General features: G+C 37.6%; 1 protein-coding gene and 1 long non-coding RNA gene across 4 annotated transcripts; one reads left to right on the top strand and one right to left on the bottom strand.

Annotated features, from left to right (window-relative positions):
* Window positions 1–1,690: 1,690 nt before the first annotated feature.
* Window positions 1,691–9,393, top strand: LOC306860768 (nuclear body protein SP140-like protein). Of its 3 annotated transcripts, none has more exons than XM_079402660.1 (14): window positions 1,691–1,960; window positions 2,121–2,219; window positions 2,395–2,528; window positions 2,778–2,831; window positions 3,125–3,155; window positions 3,284–3,433; window positions 3,781–3,914; window positions 4,442–4,510; window positions 4,626–4,744; window positions 4,825–4,927; window positions 5,021–5,080; window positions 5,187–5,327; window positions 5,413–8,123; window positions 8,219–9,393. In XM_079402660.1, exons 1-13 carry the CDS (start codon window positions 1,864–1,866, stop codon window positions 5,479–5,481), a joined length of 1,260 nt encoding a protein of 419 aa, XP_079258786.1. In that variant the 5' UTR covers window positions 1,691–1,863; the 3' UTR covers window positions 5,482–8,123; window positions 8,219–9,393. The 3 variants fall into 3 exon arrangements, with proteins under 3 accessions (XP_079258786.1, XP_079258787.1, XP_079258788.1); XM_079402661.1 differs by lacking the exon at window positions 8,219–9,393 and having other exon boundaries at window positions 5,413–5,566; window positions 6,382–6,668; XM_079402662.1 differs by lacking the exon at window positions 8,219–9,393 and having other exon boundaries at window positions 1,717–1,960; window positions 2,121–2,223; window positions 5,413–6,668.
* Window positions 9,394–13,628: 4,235 nt separating this feature from the next.
* LOC306860787 lies at window positions 13,629–16,330 on the bottom strand. The gene is made up of 5 exons (XR_013783415.1): window positions 16,252–16,330; window positions 16,062–16,147; window positions 15,884–15,943; window positions 15,740–15,784; window positions 13,629–14,689 (listed from the first exon to the last, which is right to left on the bottom strand). It is a non-coding gene; the product is annotated as an uncharacterized lncRNA (long non-coding RNA).
* Between the last annotated feature and the right edge of the window lie 1,622 nt (window positions 16,331–17,952).

The raw sequence follows: 17,952 nt of genomic DNA, 5'->3' as shown, positions 1-17,952 counted from the left end.
TAAAAACGGAGTCGTCTCAGGAAATATCTGCGTCTATATGAGTAACGGGGTCATATAAAAATGACCCCGTTACTTTTTAACGGGGTCATTTTTATAAATTCTATAAATTATTTTCTCATGTGGACTATTTGTAAACATCTTTTATGTGAAATATCTTATTCAAGTCAGTACTAAATAAACAATAACATGCATTTTGTATGATACCTCTTATTTTGGTAAAATAATCAACATTTTGCAGATTCTGCAAGGTGTATGTAAAGTTTTGACTTCAACTTTTTGACTGTATATTGTACAATTTATAAATGGTAATGATTATACTGTAAAATGTTCAGTTTGTTAACATTAATTAATGCATTAATAGGCACCATGAATATTTTTTAATCACATTTCAAATTAAAAAGTGGAAAGATTCTAAAGAATATTGATGTTGATTGTACAACTGTGTGCCTGTGTGTGATACAGGACAACAGTAAAAGAATCAATAATGAATGAAATCCTATGCAAATAATGATAATCTATTTTAATTAGGGCTGTCAGTTGATTAAAATGTTTAGTCTAATTAATTACATGATGTGTCAATTAATTAATCTAATTAAATTAAATTACATTTGGCTGGGAAAATACCCCCAAAATGTTATTTAAACCTATTTTTTGCGTTAAATGAAAAAGTATTGAGTAGACATTACAAATAGTAGCTTTAGAAAGAAATATTTAATTTTTATGTTAGGCTACAACGGCCTAACATAAAAATAAGATAATTTGAGAAACATCTCAGATTTTTTTGGCAAGACATAGCTTTGTTACCAACATTCTTCAAAATACCTTCTTTTATGTTGTGCAAAAGAAAGTAAGTCATTCAGGTTTGAGTAAATGACATAATTATTTTTTTGAGGTGCACTATCCCTTTCAAGTTTTTATTTTTTTATGAAATAATAGGCCTACTATAAATAAGAAACTAAATCTGCCAGCAGGTGGTGGTAAATGTCTTTATGAGTCATTAATTCATTCTGATTCATTCAGAAGTTCAGTAAATGGCTCTCTTTATGAATGGGTCTCTGATCATTGATTCACAAGATTCATTCAGAAACTAAACTGTGTTGCTTGGAGACACACAACAATTCTGCAAGCTTAGGTAATATTTTTGTTGGCAAAACTGAGCAAAAAGAGACAATATTGTGTTTAAAATATAACACAATATTAACTTCTTATTTACTGAACTGTTGTATAAAATCACATTTGCACTCGTTTAATTCGGGACAAACAGCACTCCTATTGCTGCTCGTGTGATATCACATGATATAATTATGAGATAAATACTCATACAGGAGCATTTATGCCCCAATGTCTTGAATTTTAGAGCATAACTGCATTTATGGAGTTGTTACCCTGCATCATATTTGTCAACAGTCAACTTTATGAAATGTAATGAAATTAAATTAAATGTATGAAAAGATGACGTACAGGTCTGGGGGCGGGGCCAGTTCGTTAACTACGTTAAAATATTTTAATCGCGTATTTCTTCATAACTAATTAATTAAGTTATTTAAAAATATATACATTATCTGGATAAGCCAAATAATTATATCCTTTTGTGAATGTTTTTTTTATTATTATTATTTATTTATATAGCTTAGTTTTATTTTCACTCAAGATGCAAAGGCACTTGACCAGGAAGCAGCTTTCAGTTTCTATTCTGTGTGTGGGAGGGGAGATATCACACCAAAGACAGCTCAACATGGAGGAACCCGTCCACTTCCTGCTGTTCAAATAATGCTGAAGATACCACAGTCTCCTTCATGAAATGACTCTTTCAGATCATTCTAGAATCTGACTGACTGGCATCAAGCGATAAAATAGAGGAGGATGAAGAAACAAAGCTGTAAGAAGAGACAGAAGACGGGGTCGTCCTCCCATTCTACACCTAAGAAGAAGAAACAAGTCAAGAAACAAAACTGCCCCAGTAAGTCCAAAACTATGTTTTACTAATATAATGACAAAACAGTGATGAATCAAGTAGATGTTCTTTGAAATAACAAGAGATGCACAGTTTACACTGCCAAATATGTTATTGAGAAGTTTTTTCTTCTTTACCTAACTGATTTTGAATTTACTTGTTTCAGAATCATCTTCAGGACAAAAAAACACTCAAAACAAATCTCAACTTCCTGTTACATGTGGCTATAAAGAGGGTGTCCTGTATTTGAAGAAGTATTATGAGAGTAGGTGCAAAAACGTTTCTACATGTTAAAGAATTGAGTGATGTTTATGAAGAGCTACACGTTTTTGAATGTCTCAAAATTGTAATTCTGGAGCATTTAGAACATACAGATGAAAAAATAATTAAAAAAAGTCATTCCAGTAGTGGTTGATCATAGACCATTTTTCTGTCTTCAGAGCAGAAGTGCATCTTCAGTGAGGAACAATGGTTCAAGCCTACTGAGTTTGAGAGGTTTGGTATGAAGGAGAAGAACAAAAAGTGGAGGACCAGCATTCTTTGCACTGGGATTCCTCTCCAGAAACTCATAGAGGTGCATAAAGTTCAGTAATAGGTTATTATTATTATTATGATTGTTGAGTCTGATCTGTTAGTAAATCATCTATCACAAATTAAATAAAAAATGGACACAATGCAGATAATATAAATAACTACTGTCATATACAGTATAAATATGTTATTAATTACCTCATTTGTAAGTCGCTTTGGATAAACGCGTCTGCTAAATGATTAAATGTAAATGTTATGACAAATTCTAACTTTGTTCTTTTTCTGTTCATAGGATGGATTTATTCCAGCTACAACTTTTAAAAAAGGCAGGGTTCAGGATGCAAAGGTTTGGCTGCTTTCATTGTAGATCAGATTTCATGGAGGACTTAACCTTTCTAGGCCGAAGCTTTCAAAATTTCGGTTGCACTTTATTTTACAGTACATGTACTTACGGTGTAAAGAAAGTACTGGTAATATAAGGTAACTACATGGAGTAGGGTCAGGTTTAGGGGTAGGTTCAGGGTTAGTACCTACTGTAGTTTTTACCTAGTTATTGTAATTACTAGTACATAGTATGTACATGAGTAACAGGACTGTAAAATAAAGTGCTACCAAAATTTCTCCTTTTGTGTTTTGCAGAAGAAAAAAAGCCACGGTTTGAAAAAACAAGGTGAGTAAATGGGACTCATTTTCTTTCTTTTTTGGAGGAACATTCCTTTAAATAAAATCATTACACAGTTATTCAGAATAAGAAAGACTTTATATTCTGTTTAGTAAATATATGTGTATTTGTTGTAGAATCACATGAAAAGATTGAAGACAATGAAGACGCTGATGATGATGATGGCGATGATGACGCTATTGACATGAGCGTGTTTGAAGGTCCAGTCCTTCCTGTTACCTGTGGTTCTGATTCTGGCATTCTACACAAAAATCGATTTTCCACAGGTGTGTGAGTGGGAATGCTTTTATAACAGTTGTTATGAATGTTAATATGTTGTCAGTGTTTTACATAAACAACTATAAAAATTTTGGAGACAAGTTATCTGTTTCCCGCTAGCCAGGCTCATTGGAAATATCTGACTCTGCCTACATTTCTGCAAAACCTGAGATACCTTGCTGAGGGTATATTTCACTGCACTTTTTTAGATGACACCTCTACAAGAGGCTCTATGAGGGTATTTGTAGGCAGAGTCCCGTATTGCTTTTTCTCTCACATATTGACAATGAATGTAAATGCACTGCTTGACCGCAGTGGTGCAAGACTTTTGCACTCAGTATTGTCTTTATCTCAGGGCGTTGTGGGAGATGCATAAGAACAGAGAACTTCTGGCTGACGCCTGAGGATTTCATCAAATTGAGCAAACCAGATGGAACATGGAAGAAAGACATTGTGTCCCATGGACTGCCTCTAGGGAAGCTTATAACGGTAAAATAAAATACTAAATATTAAACATTTAAAATCTGTGTTATTTTTATTGGGTTCGTTAGTGTTTATATACTTTAAAGCAGAGGTCTTCAACCCTGCTCCTGGGGACCCACTGTCCTGCAAAGTTTATTTCCAACCTGCTTCAGCACACCTGCATGTGTATTGTCAAGCAATCCTAAAGAGCTTGATTTGCTGCTTCAGGTGTGTTTGATTAGGGTTGGAGCTAAACTCTCCAGAATAGTGGGTACCCAGGAGCAGGGTTGAAGACCTCTGCTTTAAAGGGACAGCTCACTCAAAAATTTAAATCCTGTCATCATTTACTCACCATCAAGTTGTTCCAAACCTGTATGATTTTTTTTCTTTTGTTGAATGTTGGTAACCAAACAGTCAATGGTAGCCATTGACTTCCGTAGTCTTTTTTTCTTTTTCATACTATACATGAATAAATGCTGTCTGTTGGCATGGTAGGGTCTGATCAAATGTTTTTGCAGTATACACAATACTGAAGTGTTTTAACATAATTTCAGAAAAGAGTTTTGGAACCACATGCAGTCAACTGTGAATGTGAGATCTGCCAAGAACCGGATCAGAACCTAGTAAGACGACAACACTCACAATTACCAAAATCATCAGAACTGCTAACATTTGAAATTATTTCTACAATGAGCTTCATAACAGTATGGTTTATTTCTGTATGAACGCTTGTCCCAGCTGAATGATGACGTGTGTTTCGTGTGTAACTGTTACGGAGATCTCGTGTGTTGTGACGATTGTCCACGAGCTTTTCATTCACGCTGTCACCTGCCAGCTCCAGGTGGAGACTCATCTGGGTGAGAAAGAGAGAAATCATGCTGCATTAGACAGATTAAACATTTGACTTTGTGTAACACTGTGTGTTTTGTGTGTACAGAAGCCAGTGGAGCTGCACATTTTGTGTGATGAAGAATGTGGAAAGTTCTAGTCAAAGGACCCAACAGGATGTTTTGAGCAGTCCAGTCTCTCAGTACAAACTGGTAAAGTTTATGCAATTTTTTTAGCCCATAACATGGAAGTCAATGGGGTCCAAAAAAAAGAACACTTATAGGTATGTTTGTTGTTTGTTCTAGCACTGCCAGTACCTGCTCTTGTACCTGCTACGTGAGAGCATGACTGACCCCTGCGCCAATGTAAATTTCACCTGCCTGTGTGTCTGTCCTGTTCTGGATCATTGAAACATTTAAAGCTCTTATACATGGTGTACATGCATGTGACATCTGCACTGCTGGTATCCAGGTTCCAGGATACAGTGAGAACATCTGTGGTCCCATGATGCTGGGCAGAGTGAAGCTGAACTTGGAGAATAATGACTATCAAACAGTGCGAGAGTTTATCACAGCTATTGAATACGTTTTCCACCACTGCACCACCAACAGGGTGAGTTTGGAAATGTAGCTAATCAATTTATGTCTTTTTTCCATAGACTAAATTTAGTCTTTTTTTCCCATTTCTTTTCCTGTAGGATAATGACTTCAGTAGAATGACCTCTAGGCTTAAGGAACTGTTTGATAAGGTTTTTAAGCCCCTGTAACATCACGCCTTAAAGAGAAGTCCTTTGTTAGAATTGATGGTTACATTTACAGGTCCTTCTCAAAAAATTTGCATATTGTGATAAAGTTCATTATTTTCTGTAATGTACTGATAAACATTAGACTTTCATATATTTTAGATTCATTACAACACAACTGAAGTAGTTCAAGCCTTTTATTGTTTTAATATTGATGATTTTGGCATACAGCTCATGAAAACCCAAAATTCCTCAAAAAATTAGCATATCATGAAAAGGTTCTCTAAACGAGCTATTAACCTAATCATCTGAATCAACTAATTAACTCTAAACACCTGCAAAAGATTCCTGAGGCTTTTAAAAACTCCCAGCCTGGTTCATTACTCAAAACCGCAATCATGGGTAAGACTGCCGACCTGACTGCTGTCCAGAAGGCCATCATTGACACCCTCAAGCAAGAGGGTAAGACACAGAAAGAAATTTCTGAACGAATAGGCTGTTCCCAGAGTGCTGTATCAAGGCACCTCAGTGGGACGTCTGTGGGAAGGAAAAAGTGTGGCAGAAAACGCAGCACAACGAGAAGTTGAGAGACGCAAGACCCAACACTCTGGATGAGCTTAAGGCCGCTATCGAAGCATCCTGGGCCTCCATAACACCTCAGCAGTGCCACAGGCTGATTGCCTCCATGCCACGCCGCATTGAAGCAGTCATTTCTGCAAAAGGATTCCCGACCAAGTATTGAGTGCATAAATGAACATAATGGCCATTCTTTTATTGGTCGGATGAAATATGCTAATTTTTTGAGAATTTTGGGTTTTCATGAGCTGTATGCCAAAATCATCAATATTAAAACAATAAAAGGCTTGAACTACTTCAGTTGTGTTGTAATGAATCTAAAATATATGAAAGTCTAATGTTTATCAGTACATTACAGAAAGGACCTGTATGTGTATTGTACAGAAATTATAAATAAAGGAAAAAATATTTAGACATTACGAAGGTGTTCAGTTATAAACAATTATTTACAGTGCATTCAACTCACCACCTTTTGAAAAAAAGGGTTTAATTTCAAATATGTAATTTACACGATTGGTCCAAAACCAATGAGTTTTTGTTGTTGCTGTAGTTGTTTGTTTTTTGCATTGAACGTGGTGAGGTGGGGAATATTTATTAATATTCTTCTTTGTATAAATAAAATAGAGTTTCAGTTTAGACAATGGTTCAATGTTTATCTCATATAATAGAAAAAGAGAATGTGTGTGTGTGTGTGTGCTTTAGGTCATTAAATAGGCTGAACTGACAGTACGAAATAATCAACCAAAGAAATTGATGGCCCTCCTTTACCTGTACCAGTTTGCAGCACAGCCCTTAACCATCAGCAAAAGTATTACTGTATATTCTTTTTGTGAATGTTTCATCTGTTGTTTTTATAGTCTGATTTTCAATCAGATCCACACTTCTATGCCTGGTCAAACCCACAGACTAGGTTTGAGGCTACTCCCTATATCTACAGCCCTTATTCTCATATCACATATAGGCCTAACCTTGATATTCTACAAAAAAACTTTTTTTCTTACTGTTAAAAATTAGATCACTTACTGTGCAATCAGTTTTCTCTCAGGTACATCACTAGTGTAAACATCATAGTGAATATTTCTGGTCCATAGCAACTACAAAAATGTATCTTAACTTCATCTAGTGGTTATTTTGGGGAAAACAGTATGGAGGCGTTTTCCTCCACTCGAATACACACTTTGAAACATTTTAAGGTAAGTTTGCCTGCACCAAAGTAAGCACAAAAGAAAAAGGCCATGGAGCCCCACTTCGCACAGCCCTGACGGGTTTGACAAGAGCTGGAAAAAAAAAGTTTCATTTCTGCCTCAGTGTGCTATGCGAGGCGAATGAGCTGAGATCAGTTTATCCTCCAGACTCTGGAATCATCAGACGGTACGTTTGTTATACTGATTTGATTGTTATACTGATTCATTTGGTTGTGTGGCAAAGGTAAGGTGTGTTGTATTTCAGAATATTATACTATTAACAATGATATTCACTGTACATATATTTTTAATCTGTTGTACTATTGGCAATGGGGATTAAGAGCTTTATGTAAATAGCCAGTTTTTAGAAAATGAAGTTAAGGTTCCATAACCTTAACCTTCAGCTTTTATGGAATTTAAGTAAACATTTTTTAAATGTTTTATACATTAAATTATGTCAGTGGCATCTTCTTAAGAGTTAGAGACTCTTCCTCAAATTTGATTACAAGACGAGTGTTGATTGTAAGATTAAAGTTTTTCATCTGTAAGCAGATGACAGAGTTAAACTGTATTTGCAAGCATTCATATCATGTGATGTATAGTAATGCATGCAACTGCACACCCTTTTGTGTTTGTATTTGATGTGCTTATTGATTTATAGAGTATGAATAATCTTTTAGTAAGTCAGCTTTTGATTTTGTTTACTTGTATCAGACTCACTTGTATGTCATCTATTAAGTCATGTGGAGTGGCTTATGAATCCAGCATAATCACAAACACTAGATTTTAAAAAGTTTTTTTTCCTTTGCTTCATTTTTTCTCAGTGAGTCACAGTACTCTCTGATGCAGTTATCCTAAGCTGGAAAAGGGATCAATCTGATCTGCTGTAGGACATAGATATCATGGGTAAGCAATCAAATCCATAATCATCTTAATGACTAATTTATTGAACACATCGTCTTTGCACATGCAAGCTAACGTATTATATTTTCCTGTAACAGGTTCTCCCTTCTCAAAGGCTGATAATAAAGACAATACAAAAACTTCAGCACATTGTCAGGAATCAGTACTAAGGAAAAGAAAGAGTAACGAGTCATTCCAAGACAGCAAGTGCAATTTCTTTTTAACTTGCATTTTGTTTTAATGCATATCAGGAAGGCTGACCATGAACTCGTCTGCACTGACAGATTTCACAAATATCAAACACAGTTAAACAGGCCATATTTCTAAATCTTGTTTTTATCCATGAATTTATCCAAAGTGACTTACAATTATGGAATACAAAAAAACAATTCATCGTAAAGAGGCAAATAAACACAGGAAGTGCTCGTATTATAAAGTTCCAGGCATTGTTCAGATTAGTACAAGATAGACAGGGAGAGATTAGGGAAAGATAATGCAAAGGTTTTTTGTTTCTAATTTATTTACAATGAAAACAAATGGTGATGAAAGAGATGAGTTTTCAGATGTCGCTTGAAAATTGTCAGGGATTCAGCATTCCTGATGGGGGTGGGAAGATCCGACCAGGAACGGTGAACGAAAATGTTCTGGAAAGTGATTTTGCACCTCTCTGTGATGGTAACATGAGGCGTCGCTCACTTGTAGATCTCAGACTTCTGGAGGGGATGTAGATTCTCAAAAGCGAGTGGAAGTAGGAGGGTGCTGAGCCTGTGGTTGTTATACGCAAGCAGCAATGTCTTACACTTGATGCGAGCAGCAACGGTAGCAAGTGCAGGGATATAAAGAGCCCTTTTGGGCTCGTTGAAGACCAGACGTGGCACTGCAATATAGGGCTGAAATGACATTATTGACAGCGTTGACAATAATAATAAAAAAAATTGTCTACAAATATTTTTGTTGTCGAGTAGCTCATATGACCTAATGCAGTGGTGCCCAACCCAGTTCCTGGAGATCTACCTTACTGCAGAGTTCAGCTCCAACCCTGCCCAGGGGTTGGCCACCCCTCACCTAATGTAAGAACCTGCAATAATGCAGTTTGACCAGTGTGGCGCTGTAGTGCAAGATTGTAATTCAGCCCTCCTTGATGCAATTCAAGAGAAGTATGGAGTTTATTTTGTTTCTTTTTTATTCAATCAAACATACTGTGTTTGAGAGCAAAACTAATTATTTTGTAATTAAAAAATAAAAGTTTGCAAAAAAATTCTTCTTAAGGCTCAAAAATAAAGAAACTGAAAACAAAATAATTTGCAATGCGTGTAATTCTTTGAAAAATCATATTTTTCTTTGTGCACTTCAAACACTTTTCATCTCGAATCCACATTTGCTCTCTTTTCTGCAGTCTTTTTTACGGGTCTAAAACTTTTGTTTGCAAGTTGAAAAGTTTTGCTTGCGAGTGAAGCTGTGTCTCAGTGGGTGGTCTCTACCAACCAGGATGAAAGGCCTTTTTCTATTGGTCACCCTCGATTGAAGTCACAGGTCGACCATGCCCACTACGTTTCCCCAGAGTCCCCGCCACTGCCGCTGCAGTCTGACAGAAGAGCGAGCGAGGTTGTATCATGGCGAGCAACATGTCGTTTACTGGGTAAAATAACTAACATCTAATTTAACATCTTAAACTAAGTGACAAGTGAACTTAATTATTCTCATTACTCTCATCACATGTTCTCCTATCTAAATACGTAACGTTAGCTAAGCCCGTCTGAATAGATTTGATTAGCCAACAGTATAGCTAGCTGACAGAGCCCCCAATAGTGAAGCGCCAGGCCAATATTTTCAGAGATAATAGGTTATTATAGCTCCAGTGAAGTCAGGTAGGTAACGCACATCAAATCACTAGCCTTTTATGAATCACTTGATTTAAATGTGGCTAATGTTTTAGCACATCTGATCTCTTCTGGAAGCTGGTTCCAACTGCAAGCCGCATAATAGCTAAAAGCAGACTCCCCTTGTTTTGTGTGAACCCTTGGTATTGCTAACTGACTCGATCCTAATGATCTGAGTGGTCTGTTCGGTTTATATTCAGTGAGCATATCAGCAATATATTTAGGTCCTGGGCCATTGAGTGACTTATAAACAAGTAAAAGTACTTTAAAATCAATCCTAAATGTAACTGGAAGCCAGTGTAAGGACCTGAGGACTGGTGTGATATGCTCAGATTTTCTGGTTCTAGTCAGAATCCTGGCAGCAGCATTCTGGATGAGCTGCAGTTGTCTAATAGTCTTCTTGGGAAGGCCGGTGAGGAGACCATTACAGTAATCCACCCTGCTGGTGATAAAGGCATGAACAAGTTTCTCCAAGTCTTGACTGGAAACAAAACATCTAATTCTTGCAATGTTTTTGAGATGATAGTATGCTGATTTAGTTACTGCTTTGACATGACTACTGAAACTAAGGTCTGTCTCCAGAATCACCCCAAGATTTCTGACTTGATTTTTAGTTGTTTGACCCCTAGAGTCAAGGTATGCATTCACCTTGAGAACTTCATCTTTGTTTCCAAATGCAATGACTTCAGTTTTCTCATTGTTTAACTGAAGAAAGTTCTGGCACATCCAACTGTTAATTTCATCAATGCATTGGCAGAGGGAGTCAATGGGGCTGTTGTCATTTGGAGATAAGGCTAGGCAAATCTGGGTATCATCAGCATAGCTGTGATAGGCAATTTGGTTCTTCATCATTATTTGACTTAGTGGGAGCATATACAGGCTAAACAAGAGCGGTGCAAGAATTGAGCCTTGTGGGACTCCACATGTCATGGCCGTCCACTTAGACTTATGCTCTCCTATACTCACATAATAACCTCTCCCTTCTAAGTATGATCTGAACCATTTGAGTGCCATCCCAGAAAGCCCGACCCAGTTTTCCAGTCTCTCTAAGAGTATGTTATGATCTACAGTGTCAAACGCAGCACTAAGATCTAGTAGTACCAGCACTGATATTTTGCCAGAATCAGAATTGAGGCGAATATCATTCATTATCTTAATGAGTGCTGTCTCTGTGCTGTGATGTGCTCGGAAACCAGATTGAAAATTGTCCAGATATCCATTTGACTTTAAGTAGATTTAAGGTGCTGTAATATTTCTTCCAAAATTTTGTTATCAATTTTTTTTAAAACACACATAGTCACTTCTTCTTGAAATTGCGGTCGAATCTGTGTGAACTCTGCATAACTTGAGGATGTGCCAATCTCCTTTCTGATATTATTGATCTTCTCAGAAAAGAAGGAAGCAAACTCATTGCATTTGCTGTCGGAGAGCATTTCACTGGGATTCTGACTTGGGGGGTTTGTCAGTCTCTCAACAGTCGCAAAAAGAGTGCGAGTGTTGTTTAAGTTACAGTTTATAAGGTTAGAAAAGAAAGTCTGTCTAGATGTGGCTAGTTCCACATTGAAAGCATGAAGGCTGTCTTTATAGATGCTATAGTGAATTTCGAGTTTCGTCTTCTGCCACATCCGCTCAGCTTTTCTGCATTGTCTTTTCATGCTCTGAACTGCTGTTGATTTTCTCCAAATTGATTTCTGTTTCCCTGTCTTCTTGCTGACCTTTATCGGGGCAATATCATCAATAACATTCTTAATTTTTGAGTTAAATGACTCCAGGAGAAGATCAACAGGGTCTGCAGAAATGCTTGGTGTTAATGACATTGCCTTCATAAATAGCGCACTTGTGTTCTCGTTAATGCATCTCTTACTGATAGAGACAGATCTAGATTCAGTGGTGACTGAGATCAATATATCAAAGAAAATACAGAAGTGATCAGATAGTGCTACATCCTTAATAACAATGGATGAAATGTTTAGACCTCTACTGATGAGTAAATCTAGAGTGTGTCCACGATTGTGTGTGGGTCCGTGCACATGCTGACTCAGGTCAAAAGTGTTTAAAATAGTTATAATTTCTTTTGTAGACTAGAAGAGCCACCTGCCCTCAATGAGTCTCCGTGGACAAAACAAACATGACGATTAAAATGTTCCAGTGGGCACGACAAGACAAAACCGGCATTCCTGGCCGGAACAAGGAACTAGCGGCGGCCGGCGGGCATGGCTCAGCGGCGATCCAGAGGGCTCAGTGATCCGCAAATGGCGGCTTCATCTCCCGCGAATGGCGGCGTAACTTGGGGGAGCCGCCGACGGTGGGTTGGCTTTCCCCACGGACGGCGGCGTGACTTGGGGGAGCCGCCGACAGTGGGTTGGCGTTCCCCCCGGACGGCAGCGTCGATCTCCCGCGAACGGCGGCCTCATCTCCAGCGAACGGCGGGCTCAGTGATCCGCAAACGGCGGGCTGGAGTGAGCGGCTGGCTTGGAATAGCCGCGGGACGGACAAACACAGGAACAAATAAAAAACTATTCCATCACAGAAGAGTTGAAAAGATACTTAACTAATCTCTCTGATATTGAAATGAAAATGTTCAGGAAACCACCAGATGAGATACTGATTGAACATTTCTGTCAATGCTGCTGGGTCAAATGTCCTTTCTGTAAAGTTGTCTGTGTTAACACAATGGAGGACCATCCTGGAGATCATATTGCTCCCTTCCATCGTAACTGTGGGATGAGAGGGATGATTTACAGAGGTACAAGTAATCTTACTGTGTCTTTCTGCACATCTTCAGTGGCAAGTGACAGTCAATCCTATTACCCAAATTCTGAATCAGATGAAACGGTTTTATGGAAGGAGTACAGAACAGCAGGTCCAGAGTTTGAAAACTGGTCCATCACGCCTGATCTCTCATAGCTGCCATACTGGAAGTGGTTTGTGTGTCGATTCCAGACTGACTTGGAAAAGTATTATAACAAAACTTTCAATGGTTGTGGTATGATTCCAAATGAATGGAGATCTTACACAGAGTTTGGAGAAATACCTGTGCTTTAAATTTTAAATAAACTCAAAGTGGAACCAAAGTGCCCTGTTTATTGCCAATTTATTGCCAATAATTTAGTTGTTTTCACCACAGGCCTTTTATTATTATTTTATGAAATTATGCCAAATTTGTAATTATTTTATACATACATTGGCATGTGTACCATTATTTTCCTTGAATGTTCAGATGTTTTGACTGTTTTCTAATCTTTCTTTCTTTTCAATTAAATAATTAAAAAAAGGTTCTGTCAACTTTTTGTAGATGTGGTTTTTACTAACATTGTTACCTTTACCATCACATTCGTATTCACAGTATGTGAAATTAAATAATAACTGTTTACTTCAATAACTGTAATAAATATATGTTTCTTGAGCTTTTTCTTATTGTAAATGTTATTTCTTAGAGTAAATTATGTACAGGACAAATATCATTTTAGGTTTACCTTATTTTGGTTTCACACCATTTTTTTCTTTCTTTGCTTTAATAACTGCTGACTGACTCATGGCTGACTGTACATCCTCTGGTTGAAATTATTTTATCTTACTTGTAGATTAGATTAGTTTAAAGCTTCTGATTAGAAAAATTGTCTATTTTAAAGTCGAGACCATTTTTATTGTTTTACTGCCATTAACAGAAGAGGACAGCATTAAAATCAGTAACATAATTACAACAAACAGATTACAGTAGTATTCATATTTTCACAGAATTAGAGGTGAATGACAATTGAATTGTTTTGTAATTAAGAATATTCCATAAGAGTATCATGGGAATATAGTGGTACTTTTTTTTAATTAAACTTCTGCGGTAAGTTAAAAGTTTACATTTTATATACAGTAGGTTATTCAGTGACAAGAAATAATTATTATTACATGTACACACTTAATGAGGCAGGCTACTTAATTAAAACAGCACAACAACAATAATCAGCCACAAAGTAAAATCTGAACAGTGCAAAATGCATAGCTCATCACCTACAGGGAATATATACATCTCCAACACTCATAAGAAAGTTCCTGAACAGCTCATAAAATGGTTTGATTAAAGAATGATCTGTGATCTTGTTACAGATGAGGGGGCTCTGATAAGACCTGCTGTCAGAGTTTTGTGTCTTGGTGGATTCTCAGCTAGTCTCCATGCATATTCCTCTCTCCAGAGCTCACGCTTTTTCCTCTCTAACTCCTCCTTATCTTCATAATTCTCCTCTAGCTCTCTCTCCTTTCGTGCAATCTCTTCCTGTCTCCCCTCCAGAATCTTCTCTTGTTTTTCACGTATCTTTCTCTCTGAGTTTGGTTAAAACGACGGTGTGTAGCAGCTTCTGCCATTGATGGCCACCATGGTATCGATCTTTTTGTTATTGAAGAACACAAATCCACCACTGCATGTGCGGATGAAGTCTCTGAGGTCTTTGTCTGAGCTGGCAATCATATCATTTGACATTTCCCCTCTAGTCGATCTCCATGTGTGAACAGAACAACCGTGTAATTCCAAACGTTCTCCCCGAACATGTTCTGGATTAATTTATGCATGTTCTTGTCCTCGTTGGTTAAGTTTCCCACTTGCTGAACCAACAGAAACACGTCCAGACCCTCTAGCACCCAATAACATGATGCACAATTCCTCTGCCTGTCATGCAGGTTGAAACGATATGACTATTCCTTTAAATGGAAAGTTCACAAAAAAACAAAAGAACAACAAAATTCTGCCATTATTTACTCAACCTCATGTTATTCCAAACCTGTATTTCTGTGGAACACAAAGATATTTTGAAGAATGTTGGTAACCAAGTCAGTGGGATCCATTAGGCCTACTGTTTTTTTGTTTGTTTGTGTGTGTGTGTGTGTGTGTGTGCGTGTTCCACAAAGGAATGAAAGTCATATAGGTTTTGAACTACATGAGGTTATATCATTATAATGAGGACATGATTGAAGTGATTGACATTTATACCACATTCACACCACTAGAGGTCACCTTCTCCAGAATACTGACTGAAATCCTCATTGTTTACACTTGTGGTGTTCACACTGTTTCTTACTGATTTCTTTCCATGTCAAACACTATCTCTGCACCCAAATATATGTACTTTTTTTAAATTACTCAAGTAAAACATTAAATTTGAAGGTCAAAGAACATAAAAGTTAAATGACTGACAACTGCATAACTTACTGGTTGAGAATAAGCACTTCAATCAAATTCATTATAAGAGAACTTGAATTTTGTTCTAAACCTAAATGAGAAGATTCACTGTCTACTTCCTACATAGACAGCTGCCTTGTAGGGGAGCATCCTAACCTAAATTCAACAGAGATGTTAGCATATTGCTAAACCAATGACTAATATATTTTACACAAAAATACTCAAGACTCTCAAATATTGGGTGAAATTGTTAACTCTCAATTAAAACATTTCAAACTGACATACCAAAAGGTTATTAATAACTTTAGAGTTCATTGTATGGCATTCTTCGATCTTTGGGGCTTGCCGGTCTTGGTTTGCAGTTTTGGTTCTTCTTTATCTCGTTTCTGTTCTCTTGGCATTTTGTGTTTTGTATTTACAGCTCAGATTGGAGTGATTTAATGTGCAATGGCCATTGTCTGCTTCTCTAGACTTAAACAACTGAAGCACTAACAGACAATAGACCCACTGAACCTGCTTAGTACATTGATTTATTTATATATAGTGCCAGTTGTAATTAATATCACACTTACCATTCAAGGAGGGTGATTTTGAATTAGCTTCAAAGTCTTGAATATCTAAACCAGATAAAGCCAGATAATTATTTAATGATAATAACTTACCACTACTAATAAAAAGAATGAATTAATATAAATCTCACAATTTATTTGTCATACCATGCAAAGTTGGTGATTTTGAGTTTGTTCTTACATTTTCATATAGTTCATCAATTTCAGCTACAGAATAAATTAATATTAATATTCATTATTAATGAAAATTAATGTATTTTTATAAAATACTTTTTAGAATGATTTGATTTGAATGAATTGATTCAGATATGAATCAGTAACTCACAACCCAGTGACGAGTCCAGTTCAAACGTTTCTTTCTCTATTTCAGCCTTCAGACTGTCCCACAGCTTCTCTTCTGAAGTCATTGCTCTGTTTTATAAAACCAAAATAACCTAATGAATGAAATATTTCTCAGCATTTGAGACTCAACTCCCATCTTTAATATCTAAAGATGTATAAATGAAAATACTCACAGTGGTCAGAGCTGATGCTTATGATTCTGGATCCACAGACAGAGAGTTCTTGAATCTGAGTTCCTTCACCACTGTGAATGACTGAGAATCCTGTTTAACCAGTGTCTTAAGGGTTGCACAAACCCAATGAGAAGTCTTCTATCTGTTTTCTAACAGGTAAACATCCTTCAGATATGCAAACAATTTCAGTAGTTTCAAGCATGAAGAAGCTATTGAGTTAAAGGGTTGGTAAGGTAAGGGTTGCTCATAGTTCTTTTCGTATTTCATCCAGTCAGACACTTCCACTGCTATCTGGCACATTTCTCAGGTATGCTGAGCAAACGTAAGTAGCATGAGCTTAAAAATCTTAAAAACAATTTTATACACTATCATTTTCATTTCTATAACGTGTGAATATATCCACTATAGCATTCTAAAACAAAACCAATCAGAGCGCCTTGTTATCACTAGTTTTATTTTGATTTCTCGAGTCTGCTATTAGCTTATAGCCGTGGCTGCCGCTAATACTCTATTCACACACATTACCATTGTTTTACTGTTACTTGCTTAAATGGCGGATTTGTGTCTACCTTTGAGTGCAGGTGAGGACACATTCGAGCTGCATTCGGTGCAGCTGGAGCTGGAAGCCGTGAGAAGCAGATCCGCGACCTGGTGGAGAAGCAGGCCCAGCTGAGAGAGCAGAGAGCCGCGCTGGAAACATCCCGGGCTGACGCTCACAAGTCTGGGGTAAGTATACAGCACGCTGCTAACACTCCCACCACCTCTACTCCGTGTGTTTCTCTGCACAGACCCTGTGCACCCAGGACGCGATCTTCCCAGATGTCCTTCACTCCGGCGCTGGGACGCCACGGACCCTGGGTGTACCATTAGCTGAAGACGCGAGCCAAGCCCCGGGCGACGACCTCTCCCCCTCCGCCGCCTCCGGTCTTCGAGATCTCCACCCGGAACCGCTTCGCTCCCCTCCGCAAGACGGAACACAACGCTGTGATCGTCGGAGACTCAATCGTCCGGCACATCCGTGCTACGTTAGCTGAAGGTAAAGTGCACACTCACTGTTTCCCGGTGCTCGTGTTCTCGATGTTTCTGCGCAGATACCCATGATCCTGAAGGGCGACGAGAGCATCGGGGGTTAACGACACCAAGCTGCGGCAGACGGAGACACTGAAGAGGGACTTGCGTTGTCCAATCTATACAGACTGTGTCTGTTCCCCGAATAGCGAGGTCAAAATATAAATTTAATGCAGGATCTAGAAAAAATCTGATCATGATTAAACCAGAAAAACTCAAAATAAATGAACAAAAACTATTTTTAAAGCTTGGGCTCCTAAATATTAGATCACTCGCACCCAAAGCAGTTATTGTAAATGAAATGATCACAGATAATAATTTTGATGTACTCTGCCTGACTGAAACCTGGATTAAACCAAATGAATATATTGGTCTAAATGAGTCTACTCCACCAAGCTACTGTTATAAACATGAGCTCTGTCAGACTGGTCGTGGCAGAGGTGTTGCAAAAATATATAGTGATATTCTCAATGTTACTCAGAAAACAGGATACAGGAGGTTTAACTCATTCGAAATACTTCTGCTTAATGTTACACTGTTAGATATGCAAAAGAAATCTCTCCTGTCTCTTGCTCTGGCTACTGTGTATAGACCGCCAGGTCCATATACAGAGTTCCTAAAAGAATTTGCAGA

The sequence above is a fragment of the Barbus barbus genome (assembly GCF_936440315.1).
Source record: "Barbus barbus genome assembly, chromosome: 4".
NCBI classification, from domain to species: Eukaryota; Metazoa; Chordata; class Actinopteri; order Cypriniformes; family Cyprinidae; genus Barbus; species Barbus barbus.
This window is presented reverse-complemented; position numbering and strand designations above follow the sequence as displayed.